This window comes from Myripristis murdjan, chromosome 15 (genome assembly GCF_902150065.1).
Source record: "Myripristis murdjan chromosome 15, fMyrMur1.1, whole genome shotgun sequence".
Taxonomy (NCBI): Eukaryota; Metazoa; Chordata; class Actinopteri; order Holocentriformes; family Holocentridae; genus Myripristis; species Myripristis murdjan.
This window is the reverse complement of record NC_043994.1, coordinates 9,871,742-9,891,728: the sequence shown is the minus strand read 5'-3', so window position 1 is coordinate 9,891,728 and position 19,987 is coordinate 9,871,742. Positions and strand designations below refer to the sequence as shown.

General features: G+C 41.1%; 2 protein-coding genes across 2 annotated transcripts; both read left to right on the top strand.

Annotated features, from left to right (window-relative positions):
• The first annotated feature begins 3,639 nt into the window (after positions 1–3,639).
• On the top strand, positions 3,640–4,958 carry LOC115372906 (homeobox protein Hox-D4b-like). Its single transcript, XM_030071068.1, has 2 exons — positions 3,640–4,072; positions 4,621–4,958. Exons 1-2 carry the CDS (start codon positions 3,640–3,642, stop codon positions 4,956–4,958), a joined length of 771 nt encoding a protein of 256 aa, XP_029926928.1.
• A 4,544-nt stretch (positions 4,959–9,502) lies between these two features.
• On the top strand, positions 9,503–15,658 carry mtx2 (metaxin 2). Its single transcript, XM_030070942.1, has 10 exons — positions 9,503–9,668; positions 10,039–10,086; positions 10,228–10,274; positions 10,735–10,807; positions 11,821–11,897; positions 12,072–12,164; positions 12,269–12,307; positions 12,420–12,545; positions 13,398–13,474; positions 14,181–15,658. The coding sequence occupies exons 1-10, from the start codon at positions 9,629–9,631 to the stop codon at positions 14,338–14,340; spliced, it is 780 nt and encodes a 259-aa protein (XP_029926802.1). The 5' UTR covers positions 9,503–9,628; the 3' UTR covers positions 14,341–15,658.
• The last annotated feature ends 4,329 nt before the right edge of the window (positions 15,659–19,987 follow it).

Here is a 19,987-nt window from a genome sequence, read left to right as displayed (position 1 = left end):
AAAACCTATTTCAGCCAGGATCTAAGTGAGAAATTGAGACTCACCCTCAGGGCCAAACTCATTGAAAACAACAACAAGCGTCATCATTCTAGTTCAAGCTGGGATCCAGACTGCTGGGCTTACCAGCAACTTTGGCAGGTGACCAACCATCGTTTGGTGGTCCTATTTTCCTTAATACCAAGCTTGCTGGTAAAATGGTGAAAAGAGGCTGGTGGATTAGGCAGCTGCTGTAGTCTGTGGACAAAACAGGTAATTTCCCATCCTGCTTTAGACCTAGAGCTTTGGAAACCAGTATATACAAGATCAGGCTTGCTCAACTAAATAAGGCCAAAACTAACACACTGTTGAAATTTTGTTTGCAGTAAATACAGGTTTTGTTGCTCTTAGACGTAATCATGCTTCTGGATTTCATAGCTTTCACAATTTGGTTTATGCTTGTGGCACCGGTCCCAATCAGCCTAAACAGACTACAAAGCTAAATGAGGAGAGCATAGCGCTGACTTTGTCAGGGACCAGTTCCCTGTGTACCTCAACAGGAAAAGCATGGCACCAACTCTGATGGGGTTAGGGTTAATTTTCCCTTATAACTCAGTGAGTGCTAACATAGGGTTTGGGATTAGAAGCTCAGCTCACACTCAGGTCATGCACACTAAATATGCACAAGCAGCACTGTATGACACTTTGGATGAACATCAGGATTCTCAATTATTTCTTATTAGTATTATATAATTTTAGCTCATTTCACCTCACATAAATATTTTCTAGAGCAATTTTACACTTACAGGTGCTCTGTGTAGAGGTTTTAAACATTACCAGATGATTGTCAAATGATTTTGGACAAATAAATAAATAAATAAATAAATAATGAGACTATTGCTGAGGATTGTTAGCCTCTGTCTCACATCAGCAGCATTATTAGCGGTGATGCTTTTTAAAATCAAGACCAAATAGCCCAACACCATTTCCTCCTGTGACAAAGAGGACTCATGATTGTAAACCATTTGACATGGGGGCAGACTGTGAAACCTTTAGCTCAGTTTGTTCTGAAAGAACAGTGTTTACTTCCTGTGTTGTGCTGTAAAGCAATGCCTTTTTGTGCCCCAAAGCAACCCCTCAGATTTCCTGTGAATTAACATGGGGGTACACAATGTAAAATACGAGAGGCTGCCAATCTTCTTCATAATGATCTTGTTTTCTTATTGTGATTGTCAGAGATTAAAAAATGAATGGAATGTGATCTTTATTTATTAATGTTGAAATTGTGCATACTGCAAGACTTTTAATGGTTTCAACAAAACAGTACAATGAATCTGGCCTATCACATGATGAACATCAGACAGATATACATGGAAAAGTGTTAAGGATGGGTTGACTGCTGTTTTTTTTTTTTTTTTATAAACACTGAAATTCTTATGGCTATTTTTATATAGATATGTGTTTCACTTGAAAGTGATGGTAAATATGATTTTTAAAAAAGCTTGCCTTAAGGAGATATGAGGCACATGATGAGAGTGAAAAATCCCTGTCAACAGCAACAAAACACAACATCAGCAGCCAGCCATGAAGCCAAACTTCACCTATATATACCCTGTAGAACCGAATGTGTGTGGAGCTGCCTCAGTCACAGATTGGGTTCTAGGGGAGTCTATGGGTGATGACTATCCGTCTGTCAAATCATGGAATGGAATGGATTAACAATGACTGTTTTCTGTACTTTGGCTTATTCTGCTAATTTTGCTGAGCATGCATGCCCTTCTTCAGAGCTGACCTCCTTTACATTCTGCACTTTCATGCACTCACACTCCAGAGCTTCCTAATACAACCATCATCCCTCCCCTCTTGGCCGAAGAGCAGCTCCATTGAGAAAATAGAGATATAAGTGCCTTGCTCAAAGAAACCTCAATGGTAGCTGTTGAGGAAAGGGACTTATTGACTGTCATTGCTGTCACCACCCACATCTTCCAGGCTGATCTGATGATTTAAAGCAGGAAAACCTTAATAAAGTGTGTTGGCATAGACAGGCAGGCCCTCATACTAAAACAGAGTCTGTAGGGCTTACATTAAAACCCTAAGCAGCAATTTAGTCATTTTACATTGATTTAAGACGATCATTCATATTGTGCTCTTCTGGCTAAATGGTTTGTGAAATGGTAACTACTTTAAGCCGGTAGATCTTGCAGCCTGTGAGCCATGCCAACCATTTGCCATGAAACCTGCTTCATAAGCAATCTAATGCTGCAGCCAAGCACCCATGTAATGGTGGTATACCCCAAAAACACCTTGCTCTTCCTCTTCTTTCTATCATCATCATTATTCGAAAATAATAATCATCAGCAGTTTGTTTCATCTACAGCCTAAAGCAGAAATCTTCATGAAATCAATTAACATAGCATATTAGTATGGCTCTATGCTCTACACAAACACAAATCATCTCTGGCAGTTGTAAGGCTGAAGCAATCAGCAATTCGAAGAAATATCAATCTGGAGTCAGCATTCACATGCAATGAATGAGCGTCTGTTAGAAACCTAATTATTCCTGATTTTTCCTCGGGGTGTGAGAGGTTTCAGTTCACATAGTGACGCTGTCACCTATTTCGATTTTACATCCAACATTTTTCAGATTCAGATCATTTTTTAAGTCCTGTCGCATTTTCCCCCGTTCAGCATGTTTTGGGTTCATTTTTTAAAATCTCGCCATGCATTTGTCCCCCTCCTTTCTAAAAAGCCGAGATGGTGGTGGTGCGCGGGACACCTCGGGGTGACCCCGGCCTAACAAAGCCAACTACTAGTCACTGTCTGGGAACCTTTTCTTCTATTCTTTTATTGGAGGCCTTTCGGACCGACCACGTTTTGTTGTCCGTCCTTTGAGTCGCCACAAGGCCAAATATGGCCCCGCCGTCTCTCAATATGGGCGAGATTAATTTTTCAGCTCCGGCCATCTGTGTGGGGTAAAAGTCAATCAGCTAAAAGTCATAAATCTACAGTCCAAACGTTTCAATAGGTGGTGCTTTTGTGTGTGTGTGTGTGTGTGTGTGTGTGTGTGTGTGAGAGAGAGTGTGAGAGTATGTGTGTATGTGTGAGGCAGAGACAAAGAGAAGGTAAGGTAGACATAGGATAGATAGATAGATAGATAGATAGATAGATAGATAGATAGATAGGGTCGGTATGATCATATTTTAAACATTCAGTCTCAAATTATGGGTAAATATTTAGTCTATCCTCTCTTTAATTGTAGCCCAATTGTAACCACATATTTCCAAAATTGTAAACATCATTTTAATTGTGTGTTTTCTTCGTATTTTTTTTTATTATTATTATTATTATTTATTTTTTTTTTTAACTCAGCAAATCAAGACATAATGCCTCCAAGCATGGTCATCTAAGCGTTTTTTCCACCCGCCAGCAAATCATCATTATAATGAGCTTTTTTTTCTTTCTTCTCCAAATTATCCCATTACGTCTGACATAAACAACTAGACATGCAGCCTCCTATTGGCTGGCCCCTGGTTCACGTGGCCTACGTGGCCGTCCGTCTATTTGACAGCCGTAGGATGGCTTGATGCCAGAGGGGGAAAAAGAGAGAGAGAGGGAGAGAAAGAAAAATTAGTATTCTCCTACCAGCCTCGCTATAAATCAATCATGGACTCCTATGTGGTGAGCTGTAAATATGTTGAGCCGCAGTTCCCGCCTTGCGAGGAGGATTACAGTAATTTTAGTGACCATGGGGGGTATTACAACCCCCAGGACAGTGGTAGTTATGGAGGGGGCTACCACCCCCAACCCCCTCCGCCTGCATACACACCACAACAAACCAGCTATCAACATCCTCTGCAGGAGCAGCACCCAGGCCAGGAGCGGGAGGATGAGGACCACTTACAGAACCAAGGCGCGCCCTTCCCGGGCTACAGAGCGTCTGGGGCCCCGGCCAAGGAGCGCTTCTTCGTTGGGGAGCAGTGCCAGGCCTGGGTGACCTGTAAGCCCGCTCAGGTGCAGAGGAAAGCGACCTGCCAGGGCAAAGACAAGCCACCTATTGTTGTGTACCCGTGGATGAAGAAAGTGCACATCGCTCAGGGTAAGATCTCATGTTTCTCTCTCTGTCGCCCCACTCCCTGTTTATTAATCTATCTCTCCCAATAAATCCCTCCATCCCTCTGTTTTTGGCGTTCCTCTTTACCTTTGCATGTCCACATCTCTGCCTCTGTCTCTCTTGTCTTTTTGTCCATTTGTGAGCAGTGTTTTTTTGCTGTCGAGTTATTTATGATCTCAGTGAGAGCCAGGGAGAATTACAACCCCTATAAAGTTTTATGGCTCTGCCAAAGTGTGCGTGCATGCGTGTAGCCTATGTTTGTGTGTGTGTGTGTGTGTGTGTGTGTGTGTGTGTGTGTGTGAGTGAGTGAGCGCGTGTACTGCATGTGCGATACCGACCAAAAGCTGCAAATTAAATGTAAAATCGCTTCTTGGATCCATTCCCAGTCAACCACAAATGAACATTAGCAGTATAGCCCTTCCTTAACAGCAAATATTCCAACACCTAGCCTATAGACCTGCTGTTGCGTCAATAAATAAATAAATAAATAGATAAATTAAGTTGCTCTCTCTTCATCTCTTTATCTTTTTCAGTCAACCCCAACCATGTGGGCCCGGAGCCTAAGAGGCTGCGGACGGCCTACACGCGCCAGCAGGTTCTGGAGCTCGAGAAGGAGTTCCATTTCAGCCGCTACCTCACGCGCCGCCGCAGGGTCGAGGTGGCTCACGCGCTCTGCCTGTCCGAACGGCAGGTCAAAGTGTGGTTCCAGAACCGGCGCATGCGCTGGAAGAAGGACAACAAGCTGCCCAACACCAAAGGACGGAACAAGAATAAAAAATCAACGGATAACAACAACAACAACGACAACAATAATACCAGCACCGACAGCAACAGCAGTAATAACAGTGTAAAGGAAATGAGAGCGGTCTGAACAGTGACCCATAGACAAGCAGAGTTTGGCCGTTTCACTTTTCGGTGGCAACCATGTCAGCGCCTCCATTCCATTGCTGTGTTACTGGTTAATCCAGGGTGTCTGCAAGCCTGAGAAAGTCTTAAAATATCTTCAATTGTATAATATATTTTCCATTGATATTTGAAGTCTTAAATTCAGTTTTAGTGGTCTTACATTGTTTCTGGGTGCGCCGTTTTTCACGAGCTGGTTTTAGCTTATTTTCTTGGTTATTTGTGTCTCAGCCTAAAATCTATAGGCTATGAAGGTTGTACACGCTGACTTGATCATTATGTCTGACATCCCTTTTGTTTTACATGTTTACACTTAATATTTGTTAGTTCTAGAGAAGGCGCAACAGCACGGTGCCCATTCCAGCCAAACTCTCCCGGTCTGTGGCTCTGGCGCTGCGTAAACGAAGGAAAACATTTATTTTTTGGAGAAAACAGGGTTTATTCCTACAGGGTATACAAAATACAGGGTTTTATTATACGTAGAATATTAGGTTAAATTAATTATGTAGCCTGTATGCACACTACCAAAATGCTGTGTCCATAAACTGGCGCTTAATTTAAAAAAAAAAAAAAAAAAAAAAAAAAAAGAATGAAAAAACGGGGAATTTCGCAATGCGCCAATGCGCATAAACACCAAATACCCAGACAGCTGAACGGCTGGCCTGCCAAGTGGTATAAAACCGTCTCTTGTTCAAGGAGAAATAGACAAATTGGATAGAGAGCCATGTTAGAATTACATCCTAGACTATTACAGACTTTGCTAGGCTACACAAAGAGTGTTCTAACATTTAAGAGGTAGCTTTTATTTCTTACAGATGAGCATCCATTTTTCTTTAGATAGGACAACTAAGCCATATCGTGCAAGAACTCATATCTGCAAAATGGCAACTGTTCAGGAGTATTGGGCAAAATATACCGACAAATACGCATTACAAAAATCTGGACAATGCCCAGATAAAATAATAATGATTTTAAAATTAAGTAGTCGTAAGTCAGAAATGTCCAAATTGTTGATATGATTTCTCTGCACGACACCGTAAACCTAGTCTATTTTCTCAGGGTTACAGGGTTATATAAAAAAACAAAAAAACAAAAGCGTTCCTCAGTCTTTGTTTTTAACTTTATTGAACATCGAGAGGCTGCAAAATAATGTTGTTTTTTTTAAGAGACTGTTTTCTCTTTTTGCTTCCAGTTTAATATGCTATCGATAGGTATTATAGTACTTATTTGTATTATTTAGACTCTTATTTTTTGTAGTAATTATTATCTCCGTTCGTTATATGCTTCCTTGTTGGGACTGAAGTATAAAAATTTCATATGTGGAAATTTGTGATAAAATATTTAGATAATAAACAATAAAAATGTTTCAAACAGTAAATGTTTAACATTTATTTATTTGTCCTGTTAATTGGTATTTCGATTCCTCATTATTTTAGTTCTGAATTTGGCTACACTCCAACATGTTTAAACTGAAGAATAAATCGTGTGTGTGTGTGTGTGTGTGTGTGTGTGTGTGTGTGTGTGTGTGTGTGTGTGCAGAAGTGACGTCGACATCACTCCCACCATGATTATGAATGGAAGACCACGCTATCAGCATCATCTTTGGCTCGAGCGTGCTTCGGCCAGGGAGAGGGGAGAAGCCACGAGCTCTCACGCTGCCCATATTTCATAATCATCTGTTCAAATGAAATGGGAAAGTCTCGAGGAGAGCGCTTACATGACAGATGTTTTGCAGACCGCTAGCAGGACCCGGTTTTTGTATTAACAATTGAGTCATACATCCATCCTCAATAACATACACAATCTGCTTTGAACTCCGCAGTCGTAACTTACAGGCGCGTCACGCCGCCACCCCCGTGCCAAGACAAATAGTCCGTGATGTCTTAACTGAAAGATGCTTTGAAACCGAGGATTAGTTCCCGCGGGGAGATTTAAAAGCTGACCCACAATTATTCCGCAAAAATTTGTTTTAAACAGTGCTCGTCAAGACTTCAGCTCATTGGAGCGACAGTTTGCTTAAACCTGCAGCCAAGACAAATGTCTTCATTAAGATCCGGTAATGGAGGCGCGGCTGCGAGGCCAAAAGGCTTTCGCTATCAGCATCAGGCCGCGGAGCCGGGTCCCGGGGAGACTACAGTGGGACTAAAAACAGTGGAAAATCTGCTTCTGGGCTGGCTTTAAAATTTAGTGTAAATTAGTGATGTTGGCTGCGCTGTTCTTTCATGTCGATGGAATTTAAGAGTTTCATTAAAACACTAGTGCATACAACATGGAAAGTGATGTTTTATGTAATGCAATCAGAAATGAGATGGAAATCAGATTTTCGACTAGCAAAGATACGCATATCAGTTAACATTATTGTGCTTTTTCAAGGCGTGTCTGTGAGGTTCAGAAATAACCAATAAGTCAATATTTCTGATAACAAGAGAACTTTGTGTACTAGAAAGCCTAACTTTAGTGCGCCTTTTACGCATCGTTTACGCACGGCACCCATGGACGCTACGAGGTACTTGGTGAAATAAATCCTCTCTCTCTCTCTCTCTCTCTCTCTCTCTCTCTCTCTCTCTCTCTGTCTCTCTCTCTCTCTCACACACACACACACACACACACACACACACACAGAGAGAGAGAGAGAGAGAGAGAGAGAGAGAGAGAGAGAGAGATGCAAAGGAAATGAGCCATTAATTGGTGGCTTCCGGTGGAGACGCTGTTTGGTCGAAATGTGTAGGAAAGGCTCAGCAGGGCTGACAGAGAGAGAGAGCAACCTGGAGTATCAATCAGCGCTTTAAGCAGCTGCTGGTCTGCAGATCCACTCTGCATCTAGGCAATCAGACCGATAAAGGTCAAAATATTCTCATAAATACAAGGCTTATCAGCTCACAGCGTGTCAACACAAAGACCTGGTCAATATTGTGGTTGTTTAATTGCTAAAGTTTAATGAAGGTAAAACACAAATGTGTGTGTGTGTGTGTGTGTGTAGAAATATATATTATAATATATATAGAAATATATATTGCAGTAGTTAAGTAAAGTACTTTGTCAGCCTAGCGCATAGGAAGAATTTGTTTCCTGTCTAAAATCGTATTTTAAGTGAATGTTTATCTCTAAATATTCGTATACGTCCAGAAATCCCATCATGCAGACATCATCCACAAACACATTTATTGCCCTTTTAATTACTATTTTGGAACACGTCTGTGTTCACATTCAAAATTAAGCCTATGAACAATTTATTCATTTAGTTTTCATCTGTTTGTTTTGTGTGAGGCTGCTGTGGGCGAAGTAGCACAACAAACTGTGGCCCACAGACAGCAACTCCACCCGTGGTGGAGCAGGACTGCCATCTAGAGGTAGCATCAGGTACTGCAGCATAAAGAGAGAGAAACTGGGTTGGAATTAGATAATAATAATAATAATAATAATAATAATTAATCCTTAAGCGTATGTATGTGTTTATGCATATGTATGTAAGCGTAAGTATTACATTTTCTTCCACTTAAGTTTGTTTTCAGAGGATTATTGTTCTTAGCTTTGTTAAATTAAATCTCTTAATTCTGTAAACATCAAAAACAGCAGTGGTGTAAATTGGCCAAATGTGAATCAGTTAGTGAAGTGTGAAGTGACCAGTTAGTCAGCAAAGTAGAACGTCATTTCATTTGTGCACTTCATGTTGTAATTTACAACTTTTCCAGTTAAAAATAATTTAGCTTGACCTTTGCCCTCTGATCATTTTAGAATCAGATGGAAAATGTGCGTATATCTAAAAGGAACAACATTTTTTACTCTGAGTACATTCTCCATGAGCAACTTTTTGTATTTACTTAATGAGATTTTCTAATATTAGCTTTTCTTATACTTAAGTAAAATGTCATCAGGGTATTTTAATAGTTTTTTTCACCACTGGAAATGACTCAAACCAAGATGTTCTAGGAGAAGTCCTAACAAGCTCGTACCTGGTGCATCAAGCAGTCATAAATAAAAATCCTGTATATAGCCACAGAATTAAAACATTATTACATTATGCTTAAATTACTAATGATTGGGCTTCAATGATATACCATCAGAAACTGATGTTAGTTTGTCACTGTAACTGAACACACCAAACAAACCCAGTGAAATCTGGTAGGCCTCGTTGAGGAATAGGTGTGTCAATGCCAAAAGCCAGAAGTTTATATAATTGATATCCAATAGAAGTAATTTATAATGAGACTGATCGATGACGTTGGCAGTTCAGTGGCAATTTAAGTTACAGGCTAGTTAACCTTATAATCAAGAATGTTTATCAGTTTTTCATTTCTTCCATACAGATGAATGGGTTTAGACCATTGTCGTGTATTCTTAATGCCACTCAGCTACACATTTCACTGTAAAGAGGTGAAAGGATCAACAACTGACAGAATGAGAGGCGTGCTGATTAAAACCTGCACATTTTATGAGGCGCTCTTTCGTTTTCCAACGTGAACATAGCGGAACTGAAAAAACGTAATACATTTTCCCCCCGGAACACATAACGCGGCGGACCACTCCGTTGCTAAACAGTTGCCCTTAACCTTGCATGTTTGGAGGAATAACTTCAGCATCTCTCTCGTCTAGATTTTTTAAATTTGATTGGATTTTGATTTTCAGAAGCATCGCGCCATGTCCCTCGCGGCGGAGGCCTTCGTGTCGCAGATGGCAGGTGAAGCTGCCGGATTAAAAACAGTTTGTTGTTGTTGTGTTGAGCTAGCTAACGTCAGGGAACATGACATGCAGTAGACCTTTGTCTTATGGTATACTTCATTTATCACTTTAGGAATGACTTTCTTTCACGTTATTCTCTATTGAATTAGCCGTGACAAGCCTCTGTATGATTAGAGTGGCTAACTGTGAGCAAACGGAGCCAACACGGGGGCGTGTCTGTGTGCTAGCGGGCAGAGAGCCTCACTTACATAACATTACCAACTCTGAAAATGTGTGTGTGTGTGTGTGTGTGTGTGTGTGTGTGTGTGTGTGTGTGTGTGTGTGTGTGTGTGTGTGTCCTCCCGCTGCTTTGTCTGTGTTTTTGACAGCTGCTGAACCTTGGCCCGAAAATGCCACCCTCTACCAGCCACTGAAGGGTGAGTTTTAACAAGCCTGTTTGGGGGGTTTTATATATATATATATGTGTGTGTGCGTGTGTGTGTGTGTGTGTGTGTGTGTAGGAGTAAGGGAGTGAAACTGATGTGTTTGTTTACAGTATGTCTGTCTTGATTTTACAGAGGATCAGATTCTGCTGTCTGACTGTGCCTCGTCCCTGGCTGTTCAGGTACAACATTGTGTGTGTGTGTGTGTGTCTGTGTGTGTGTGTGTGTTGCAGCTCTTATTGCAATATCTGTGTTCTTGCCCATTCCTCTTTCTCCGTGAGTGTGTTTGCATGTCTAATTATGATGATTTAAATGGTAAATGCGCTTTTCTAGTCTACCAACCCCTCATAGTGTGCACTTTACAATGTTTTTGCCCACATTCACCCATTCACACACTGATGGCAGAGGCTGTCATGCAAGGTGCTCAAGCTGCCCATCAGGAGAGGTTCAGTGTGTTGCTCAAGGACACTTTGACACGCTCTCTGGAGGAGCCGAAGAGCCAACCAGCAGCCCTCTGATTACCAGACGACTGCTCTGCCTCCTGAGCCACGCTGCCATGATTTAGGATGTGTGTTCTTTCTTTCTGTGTGGGGTACATTGTAATTTTATGTAACGACACCTTTGTGTTTCTTCCCTGTGCAGACCTACCTAAGGATGTGCGGTCTACCAGTGCAGGTGGCTTGCAGAGCTAATGCTGAGTACATGTCACCATCCGGTTGGTACACACTCTGCTCAAGAAGCGAATTAACTTTTGAAAAAGAACTATGACTAAGTCCATATAGGCTTATGTCTGTGTCACTATGGAATGAGAAAGTACTCAGGGGCTTTGATGCATGCTTTTGGAGCCTTCTATGCAGACTTTTAACAAATCATAATGCACAGTGTCATTCACATTAGGGGAAGTGTCCAAGAAATGGAAACACAAACATAACAGATTTTGGCGGGGAAAGAATAGGTATTTGTATTTTCAGAAAAAAAAAAAAAAAAAAAAAATCTTTTGAATACAATTTTTACATGTGTTTCTGATCACAAGACAGTAATGGCCTCTATCCAAGCTATAACCCTGTGCAGGTGAGACCAAACACATGACAATCAGTCAATCATGTTGATTTTAATAGCACATTTTCATGCAGTAGAAATCAATTTAGGGTGTTTTACAATGAGCAACAGATAGTAAAACAACACAAAAGAATAAAAACATGAATAAAAAATAAAATAAATAAAAAGAAACAAATAAAAAGAAGTACACACAGCCTACCAGGAGCTCAATCAAAGACCTGTCAAGACAGTTTCATCCATTGACTGATCCAATCCATCTGTTATGCACATCAATGAAAACACTAATCACAACATTCAAATGCTAGGAAACAGAAATTGGATTATATTTTGAATTAATATGCCAGATGATGGTCATGTGCATGGCTGGCTTTGATGTGGTGTACAAGCATCACACCCTGCCAATAATGAAAGTTCATGCTCAAGGAAAACACAGTATAGAGTTATGGAGGATGCACACACCGTCTTTGAACTTACTGTTGTGCATTTTGATAGAAAACTGGAGAAGCGGGAGGAAAAACGTGCAGCTGTTTAGACACTAAAGCAGTGAAGCCGGCAGCCAATCAGGAGCCTGTGTGATACAGAGGTGGTTGTTTTGCTTTGATTTAATTGGCTCACAGTCAGAGTGATGCTTGTATTTATCTCTTTGTCTTTCTCTGTCTCTCTGTCTAGGTAAGGTTCCTTTTGTCCATGTAGGAAACCAGGTAGTGTCTGAGCTGGGGCCGATAGTCCAGTTTACCAAGGCTAAGGTGAGCAGCACAAACACACTCACACCCATGTAAACACAAATTCCGAAGTCATTTATTTGATCACAGCATGGTGATAATTTTAACCCTATCTGTGTATTTGCTTGTTTATTATCTTGAAAAATAGAATTGAAAAGGAAGGGATGAACTTCTACATTTGTACGTTTTGGTTTTCAGGGTCATTCTCTTAGTGATGGCCTAGATGATGTTCAGAGAGCTGAAATGAAAGCTTACATGGAGCTAGTCAACAATATGCTGCTTACCGCTGAGGTACACACACAGACACAGATGAATACACACACACACACAGAGGAACAATACACACTCGGACAAAGATTTGTTACTCACTTGTAAGTCTGCTCTCCTCCCTGCAGTTGTACATCCAGTGGTGTGACGATGCTACAGCCTCTGAGGTGTGTACTTGCGTGTGTGCATGAGTGTGTAGGTTTCTAAGTGTGTATCCGTTGCCTCTCAGTCTTGTTTACGTGTGTGTGTGTGTGTTTTCATGCATTTTTCTGGACGTAGATCTCTCGACCAAGATACAGCAGTCCGTATTCGTGGCCTCTGAACCACATCCTGGCCTATCAGAAGCAGTGGGAGGTTCGCAGGAAGATGAACGCCATAGGCTGGGGAGGAAAAACCCTGGAGCAGGTATGTAGAATCAGATCTGCTTTTGCAACAAGCTCGGCACAGTTTTTCTTTCAGTTGCGGGGACTGGATTGAGCTGCACAGTTAATTTCCTTCGCTGACATGGGTTCACCTTCCAAAATTAATTATTGTAGAACCAGCACACGGCTCTGTTTAGATGTAAATAGTGAAGATGTTAGCAGTTTGGCTTGTGAAATAATTGAGACAAACGATTGCAAAACTCACCATTGAGTACTGCACATGCTGTGAAGCCTGAAGAAATATTACAAGAATGAAGAAGAGAGAATACTGTGAAGCATAGTCTGATCACCATAAGTTATGATGAGTACCACAGACACAGTTCAAGTCTTGAAATATTATGGGTCTACTGATTTTTTTGTTTTTTTGTTTTGGAAAAGTGATCATTAGCTACAGAGCAATGATATTCACATCAGTGCCAGTGTCTGTTTCTTGCACAAGCAGTTCTTTATTCCCTTCTTGATGAAAACCTCTTGGACGCTGAGGACTCCTCTGCTATGTCTCTCTGTTCTCAAGAACAGTCTGTTCGACACATGAGATGAACGTCACATCAGCTGTCTTGGCAGGCTGCATTAGATCACCACCAGCTGTGATCCGTTTAATGCTCAATAGCTTGGACTCAAATTTAAATAAGCCACCTTTTGTAGCGAAGCTTTTAAGTAACATTCTATGCCTTCACGTGAATTTCTTCTTCAGCTTTAAACAGTGCAGATCTTTGGTGTAGGTATCAGATAATTCCAAATGTTTTCATAAAATTATTATGTACTTCAGTGAAATTTCTCTGTACATTACTAAACGTGAGCGCTGTAACCACCCGTCCTCTCTTACATGTTTAAGGTGTATGAGGACGTGAGCCAGTGCTGCCAGGCTCTCTCTCAGAGGCTGGGGACTCAACTGTATTTCTTCAACAAACAGTAAGTAGGCTGACTGTCTGTCTGCCTGTCTGTCTGTCAGTCTTCTGTTTTCCTGTCTGCCTACAAGGCCACAACCAATCTCCATACCTTCAGACATAAGTAAAGGATCACTGACATTTTGTGCTGATATTTTGTACTTTTTAATTGATTTTACTGTTTGTTTGTTTGTTTGGCAAAAATTAGTGGTATTTCTTCCCCAATTGAATGCTTGTAATCATGGAAAGCTTCTGAAACAGCAGGTAGACCATCATGTGGCATTAAAACTGCAAAATACATTGACTTGAAACCCTGACTAATGGTCAGGAGAAATGGTAGGGGAAACTCGGTTGTTGCTGTTATTGTTATTGTTGATGTTGATGTCATTGCCATACCATACCAATACCATTCAATCCTCTGTTACCATGATGGCTGCTGGGACCCCAAGCTCTTAAGTGTTGTGCTTCCCCTTTAGGTACCAGTAGAGTATTAGGATAGTGTAAATGGTTGTTTAATTTTGCAAATCCATTTTCTACTGTTGTCAAACCAAGAAAAGTTGGTTCCTTTACCTGTTTCAACAGCCACAAAATGTTAAACAATTTGACAGTAAACAGATGATTAGGTTAATCATTTTGGTGTAAAGTATCAATAATTGGATTGGATGATCACAGTGGTAGCAATAGTTTATGTTCATTTAGAATAAATGTGTGTGTCCCTGTCTCTGTTCAAGGCCCACAGAGCTGGATGCACTGGTGTTCGGTCACCTCTTCACCATCCTGACCACTAGACTGACCAGCACGGAGCTAGCAGAGAGGATCAAGAGCTACAGCAACCTGCTGTCCTTCTGCAGACGCATCGAACAGAGCTACTTTGAGGACAAGAGCTCCTGAGGAACTGACGCTCTCTCTCTCTCTCTCTCTCTAGTCCTCTCTGTCTCACTCTCTCTCTTTATTCCTTCTCTCATTCCCTCGCTGTAGTACTAGAAAGCTGAAAAAAAAAAAAAAAACGCTTATTGCTTATACTCACAGACCTAACATCTTTATTGCTTTTTTTTCCTCCCTGCCCCTTGCTTGCTGCCTCCTCTTTCTTGCTGTGCATTGTGCTGTAAGTCCTGATGAGCCAGCCAGACTGACCTCCACTTAAAAAAAAAAAAAAAAAAACTGGCATAGGACCAGTCTTCTCCCAACTGAAATGCAGTTATTAGAATAAAAAGCAGAACAAAAATAAATAAATAAATAAAAAGACAGGTTGCCAACTAGCTCCCTGGTGACCATATCACTTGGCATAGCCGCCACTAAAGCACAGCTTGCCAGGGTTTATGGGAATTATCAGCCAGGTTGGACTGCGCCTTTAACCAATCAAAGCTTTGACTGTTTGGATGAATCATGCCATTGTAAACCTAAACGTGCCCAAGCAACAGCAAATTGAATTGACCCACGCTGTAAAGACGATCGGGTATAGGGTGTATTTTCAAATGGACACTTTGAATGCTGATGGTTTCCAACACCTGGCACCAACCGGGCCCTTTGCGAATTTTTTGGAAGACCTATAAAAACGATGATTAAAACGTAATTGCTTATTGATCCCTGTAAAGATGTCAAAGGTCATGGTCACCCTTGAATCTAGCAGTGATTCAGTACCTGGCTCAAGCACCCTTGAGGCTAACTGACACCATGTCTCCCACTTAGCTCCTCCGTCATTAGTTAAAGTGTGGAAGTCATAATTCATGGCGTTTTTCTTTCTTTCTTTGTCCCAGCTGTTAACTTAAACATTCATACATCTCCTGGGTGTTTTGTACTCTGTCCTGCTGGAATGCTCTCTTTAAACTGTGTCAGCTTGCATTTACAAACACAGCCTGAGACTCGCCACAGATCCGCCGAGCAGGACTGTGCAGCTGTGTGACACGCCTGCCATCGACAAGTCCCCGAGCTCGGCTAGAACTGGGATCCACAATAAAAGCCCGCTAATTTACACCCTGAAACCATAGAAACCTGTAGGAAACGCTCCAGCACTTCTGCTAGGCACCATCGGCATCGCCTGAAACTGTAGAACTCGCTTTTATTCTGTATAAAAAAAAAAAAAAACATGAATATAATGATGAAGATGATGTGACTTACTATTATTCCTTTGTTTTTCCACCATTGTTTCCTTTTTGTGTGAATGGAAGTGCCTACTTGATAAAAGTCATTAAAATATAAGTGACACACATTTGATTCTGGTTGTCTTTTTCTCTATTTAAGCGCTGGATTGTTGTAAAATCTATTTTTAAATGAAATAATACATGCAGGCAGCACATTGGATAGTAAAATCACTGTAACATTCCTCCATGCTGAAACGGTTTGTAACTGCTCCATTTCAGTTCCATCTCTGTGGTTCGAAAGCACTACTAATGCCATAAACTACAGTCAATAACATTGCAATAGCCCTTCTCTAAACATTAACAAAATGCTGTGAAATGAACGAAAAGACTTCTAATTTTATTGTATTAGGAAATAGCAAGGAACTTTAATTTGAATTCTTGATACATGGTTTGCTTCTCACTCTGAGCTGTATGTGTGTGTGTGTGTGTGTGTGTGTGTGTGTGTGCCTTTCTCTAGGTCTCAGACAGGCTCAAGTAATGGTCATGTCTGATCACCTCTGGCTGCCCTCCAGCCGATCAGTTGTGTGTGCATGTATAAGAGAGAGGCAGCAGACAGAGTGAGTGTCTGGCTTCCAGGTTTCCTGTGAGGCCAGGAACTGACCTCTGACCCTCCACGAGCTGTGACATCATGACGGATGATCTATGGGGGACAAACAGTGCACAGTTAGAGGTCATCGCCCAAACAGCAGACTGACAGAGAGAGAAAAATACACAAATAGACAGAAATGTACAGACCATTGATATCCCAGGACTTTGGGTTCGTGTGTGCACAGTTATGTAAATTCATTTTAAAATTGGAATCCCATGCAACAATGTACACTGGTATGCCTCTCTTTCATAGCTTTAGGTTCACTAGGCGTGATGTGGTTTGCATTTGTGGGCCTTTTTGTTGTTGGCGCTGTATTTCTCTAATGTCTGTGGATAGCTGGCTAAACAGTTTCTTTAACGCAACTTTTGGATCATTTTTGCCAATGTTTCAGGACGTTTGCCCAACACTATGGCTGAATGATGACCGCTGGCAGTGCAGATGGGGGAGGGGGCTCCACAGTAAATGCTTGCCTCAGGGCTGCAGGCCAGTTAGTCCAGGCATGCTGTTCAACATGGTGAAGGATGGAGTTATAGAAATGGCGTGTTTACATATGAACCATGTAAAATGATTCGTGAGTCTGTGCTCACATCTGTGTCTGCAGAATAAATCTGCACACAGCTGGGCCCTCGTCACAGTGGAGCTGTGTCTTCATCCTTGCCTCTTGGTGTTAGAAACTTCTGCACCTTAACATCCCGAGACAAACCACATGAGGGCGCTACTGGGATGCAAATGAAGTGTAATACTGTAAGTAATAACTGCAAAGTTGCTCTTTGGTAAACATGCTTTCAAAGGAATCCAAAAAATGGACCAGGCGCTGTTACAACAGACTAAATCAGTGCTTTTGTTGGTTTAATTTGCATGTGTATCTGCAATATCATGTTTGCTTATAACCAAGCCAGCATCAGGTAAAAAGGTCTAGATGTGATTTTTTCCCCCTCAAATGTGACACAGATCTGATGTTTTTTATGCCAGGGTTAACAGTAAAAAACAAAAACAAAAAATATTTTCAATTTTGATTTGGACCATTTTCATATGTGGTCCTAAATCAATCATGATTGTATCAGATTCCTGCTGACGTGACGCTGTGTGAACACTCAGATCAGGATTCATGTGTTTATTTCCCCCTGCTGAGCAGCCTCACATCACTGTCAGAGCGTCATTATTTATTGATTGTCAGCAGTGGTGGACAAAACAAAATACGGAGGATCACAACAACAATGACAGGGAGACAGGGGGTTAAAAATTTAATAGATATGTGGGACGCTTCAGTCACAGCTCTTTTCTGCCTTCTTGTCCTCAGCCTGAACAGCTGACAGCCTGCCACCACACACCACTGTCACCACAGCAAACAACTCAAGAAATGAATGCCTGCACTACTAGTTTATTAATTGTGGTGATGGACTGTCATGCAATGTGGGGTGATGGTCAAGCTCCGGCCATACTGCCAGATACAGGTCACATATAAAGACAAATGTGAACAGTCAAGACAAAAAGATCAGATCTGAGAAAAAAAAAATCAGATTTGCGTCACTTTCCGCCGCTGTGTGAACGCAGCAAAGTTTGAACAAAACTTCTGCAGAGCTCCACAGACCACTGTAATGACAAAGATGATCCAGAAGGGGGCAGCGGTAGGATATGAAAGGGGCCTTTTCATCTGAGGGATTACTGTCCTGTTGACCGCGAGAAAACAGTATTTGAATACATTTGGAAAATGAATGAACGAAGTGAAAAATAAGATATAAAGCATGTGTATATAAGGGTTATAGCTATTAATGTGCTTTAAGAAGAATTTAGCTTTTTTTTTTTTTGGAGAAAAATACAGCCCAGTGGCAAAGATTATGGCACTGAGACACATTTGCCGCTGTGGTTACAGCTCAGTCTCAGTGCTCCTCCACTCTGCCGCATATCAGCGCGGCACAGAGCTGGTTACAGTGGTTTCTGTGCTGTTTTGTGCCACAGGCCAGCGCACGGCACAACTGGTTCTACTGGTTCCTACGCTGTTTCCTGAGGCAGGCTCCGTCATGATGCAACAAAATGCAAAATACATTGAGGAATATGAATGAGTGGCGCTGTGGTGACTGAATACATTTAGGACACTTAAGAGCGAAGCATCCCACTTATCCTACGCTGTGCACTGCATTTACATGTAACGCTGCATGTTTTCTGCCCCTTTAGTGATGCTGCCTTGTCTGCAGCATGGTCCTGATTTGTGCCGCATGGTTTCAAATAGGCTTTTCAGTGTGACAATACACTCGAAACACTGAGGTCAGTGAGGGTTGAATCATGCTGATATCCCTTTGCTTTTACTTGATGTCACAGCTCACATCTGTGGCCATTTTAGGGACTTTTTTTTTTTTTTGTTTTGTTTTTTTTTGTTCCATCCTCTCAGTCAGTTTTACTCATTTGGGTTCATATGAGTGAAGCAAATTATTCCTTCTTCATGTAGAAAAATATGTCCTGTACAGCATAATGTCTATTTAAGAAGAGATACATATCAGAATTGTATATCAGACAATTTTTTATCCAGAAGCCAGTGATGTCCCTGTTAAGGTGAGATTATCTTTGGTTAAGGAGGCAGGATTGACTTTGTTATCTGATTTGGGAGAAAGCTAAAATTAAATTTGTTCTGTGGAAATACTTGTGGAAGTAAAGTCTGGCAAAAACAGCAACAATTTTGTATGATATCTAAACTTGTTTGGGAGTTTGCACATAAATTGAGGTGTATGCCTATATTGTATGTAATTTGTTCTGTGCAGTGTATGCCACTGAAATCAAATCCATCACTCACAACCATCAGAGACATTTGGAAATGCAGCATGACTGTTGATATAAAACAGCAGGCCATTTCCATTGGAACGGAGCACAAAATACTAGAGACGCTCATTCAGTTGTAATGAAGGGAAAATTAAAAGTGTCAAATTGCTGGTATTCCTCCAACAAGTAAAGACTGTGGCAAGTTGGGGTCTGACAAAATTATTTCAACCATGTGATGTGGTAGCTCAAGGTATCTAAAATGTTATGTTAGGTCATTATTGTCCCCTGCATAAAGACTTTTTTTGTGCACATAACATGGTACTTTCATTTTAAAAGAGCATACAGATCCTGTTTTGACTTCTCATCAACAGTCATGGTTGTATCTGTCCATCATGAATATGAAAAATTGCTGCATGAGAGTTTTTGTGAAGGCATGTTGTCCGTGCTTGACCAGCACATAGTTTTGCTGAAATCACCATTAATCCACTCGCGTGTATGTTTGAAAGGGACTATTTTTTTCCCATGCAGATTCAAATTCTCGTCAACAGCTCCTCAGTTCCTCTGTCAAGCAGGGCAAAGTGAAAGAAAAGATATGGGGTAATATTGTGTCAAATCATTTGGGTACAACATATGCAAAGTAAAATCTGGTCTCAAGTACAGTGGAGGTCAATAATTGGCTGAAAGTTGCACCACAGAACAATGAAACATGTGCCTACAAACAGAAGGAGCCAGTGTTGCCAACCCAGTGATTCTGTCACTAGATGAAACAAGTTCTCTGACCCCTTTGGTGACTTCACTCCTCAGAAGCAACTGGCGACATATATAGCAACTTTTTTCTGATCTTGAGGAAAACATCTGTGTCCAATAATTCCAATGCGATTTAGTAACAACTTGATGCTTTTTACACATAACAGTCCACACATCATGGCCCTATCATGCTAAACAGAGTCCAGTGCTTTAACCCTATAAAGCCTGAACTATGAAAGAATTGGCAGAAAATTCCAATTTTTTGAAATTGAGCCCTTTATTTAGTCCTATAACAAAATATATATAT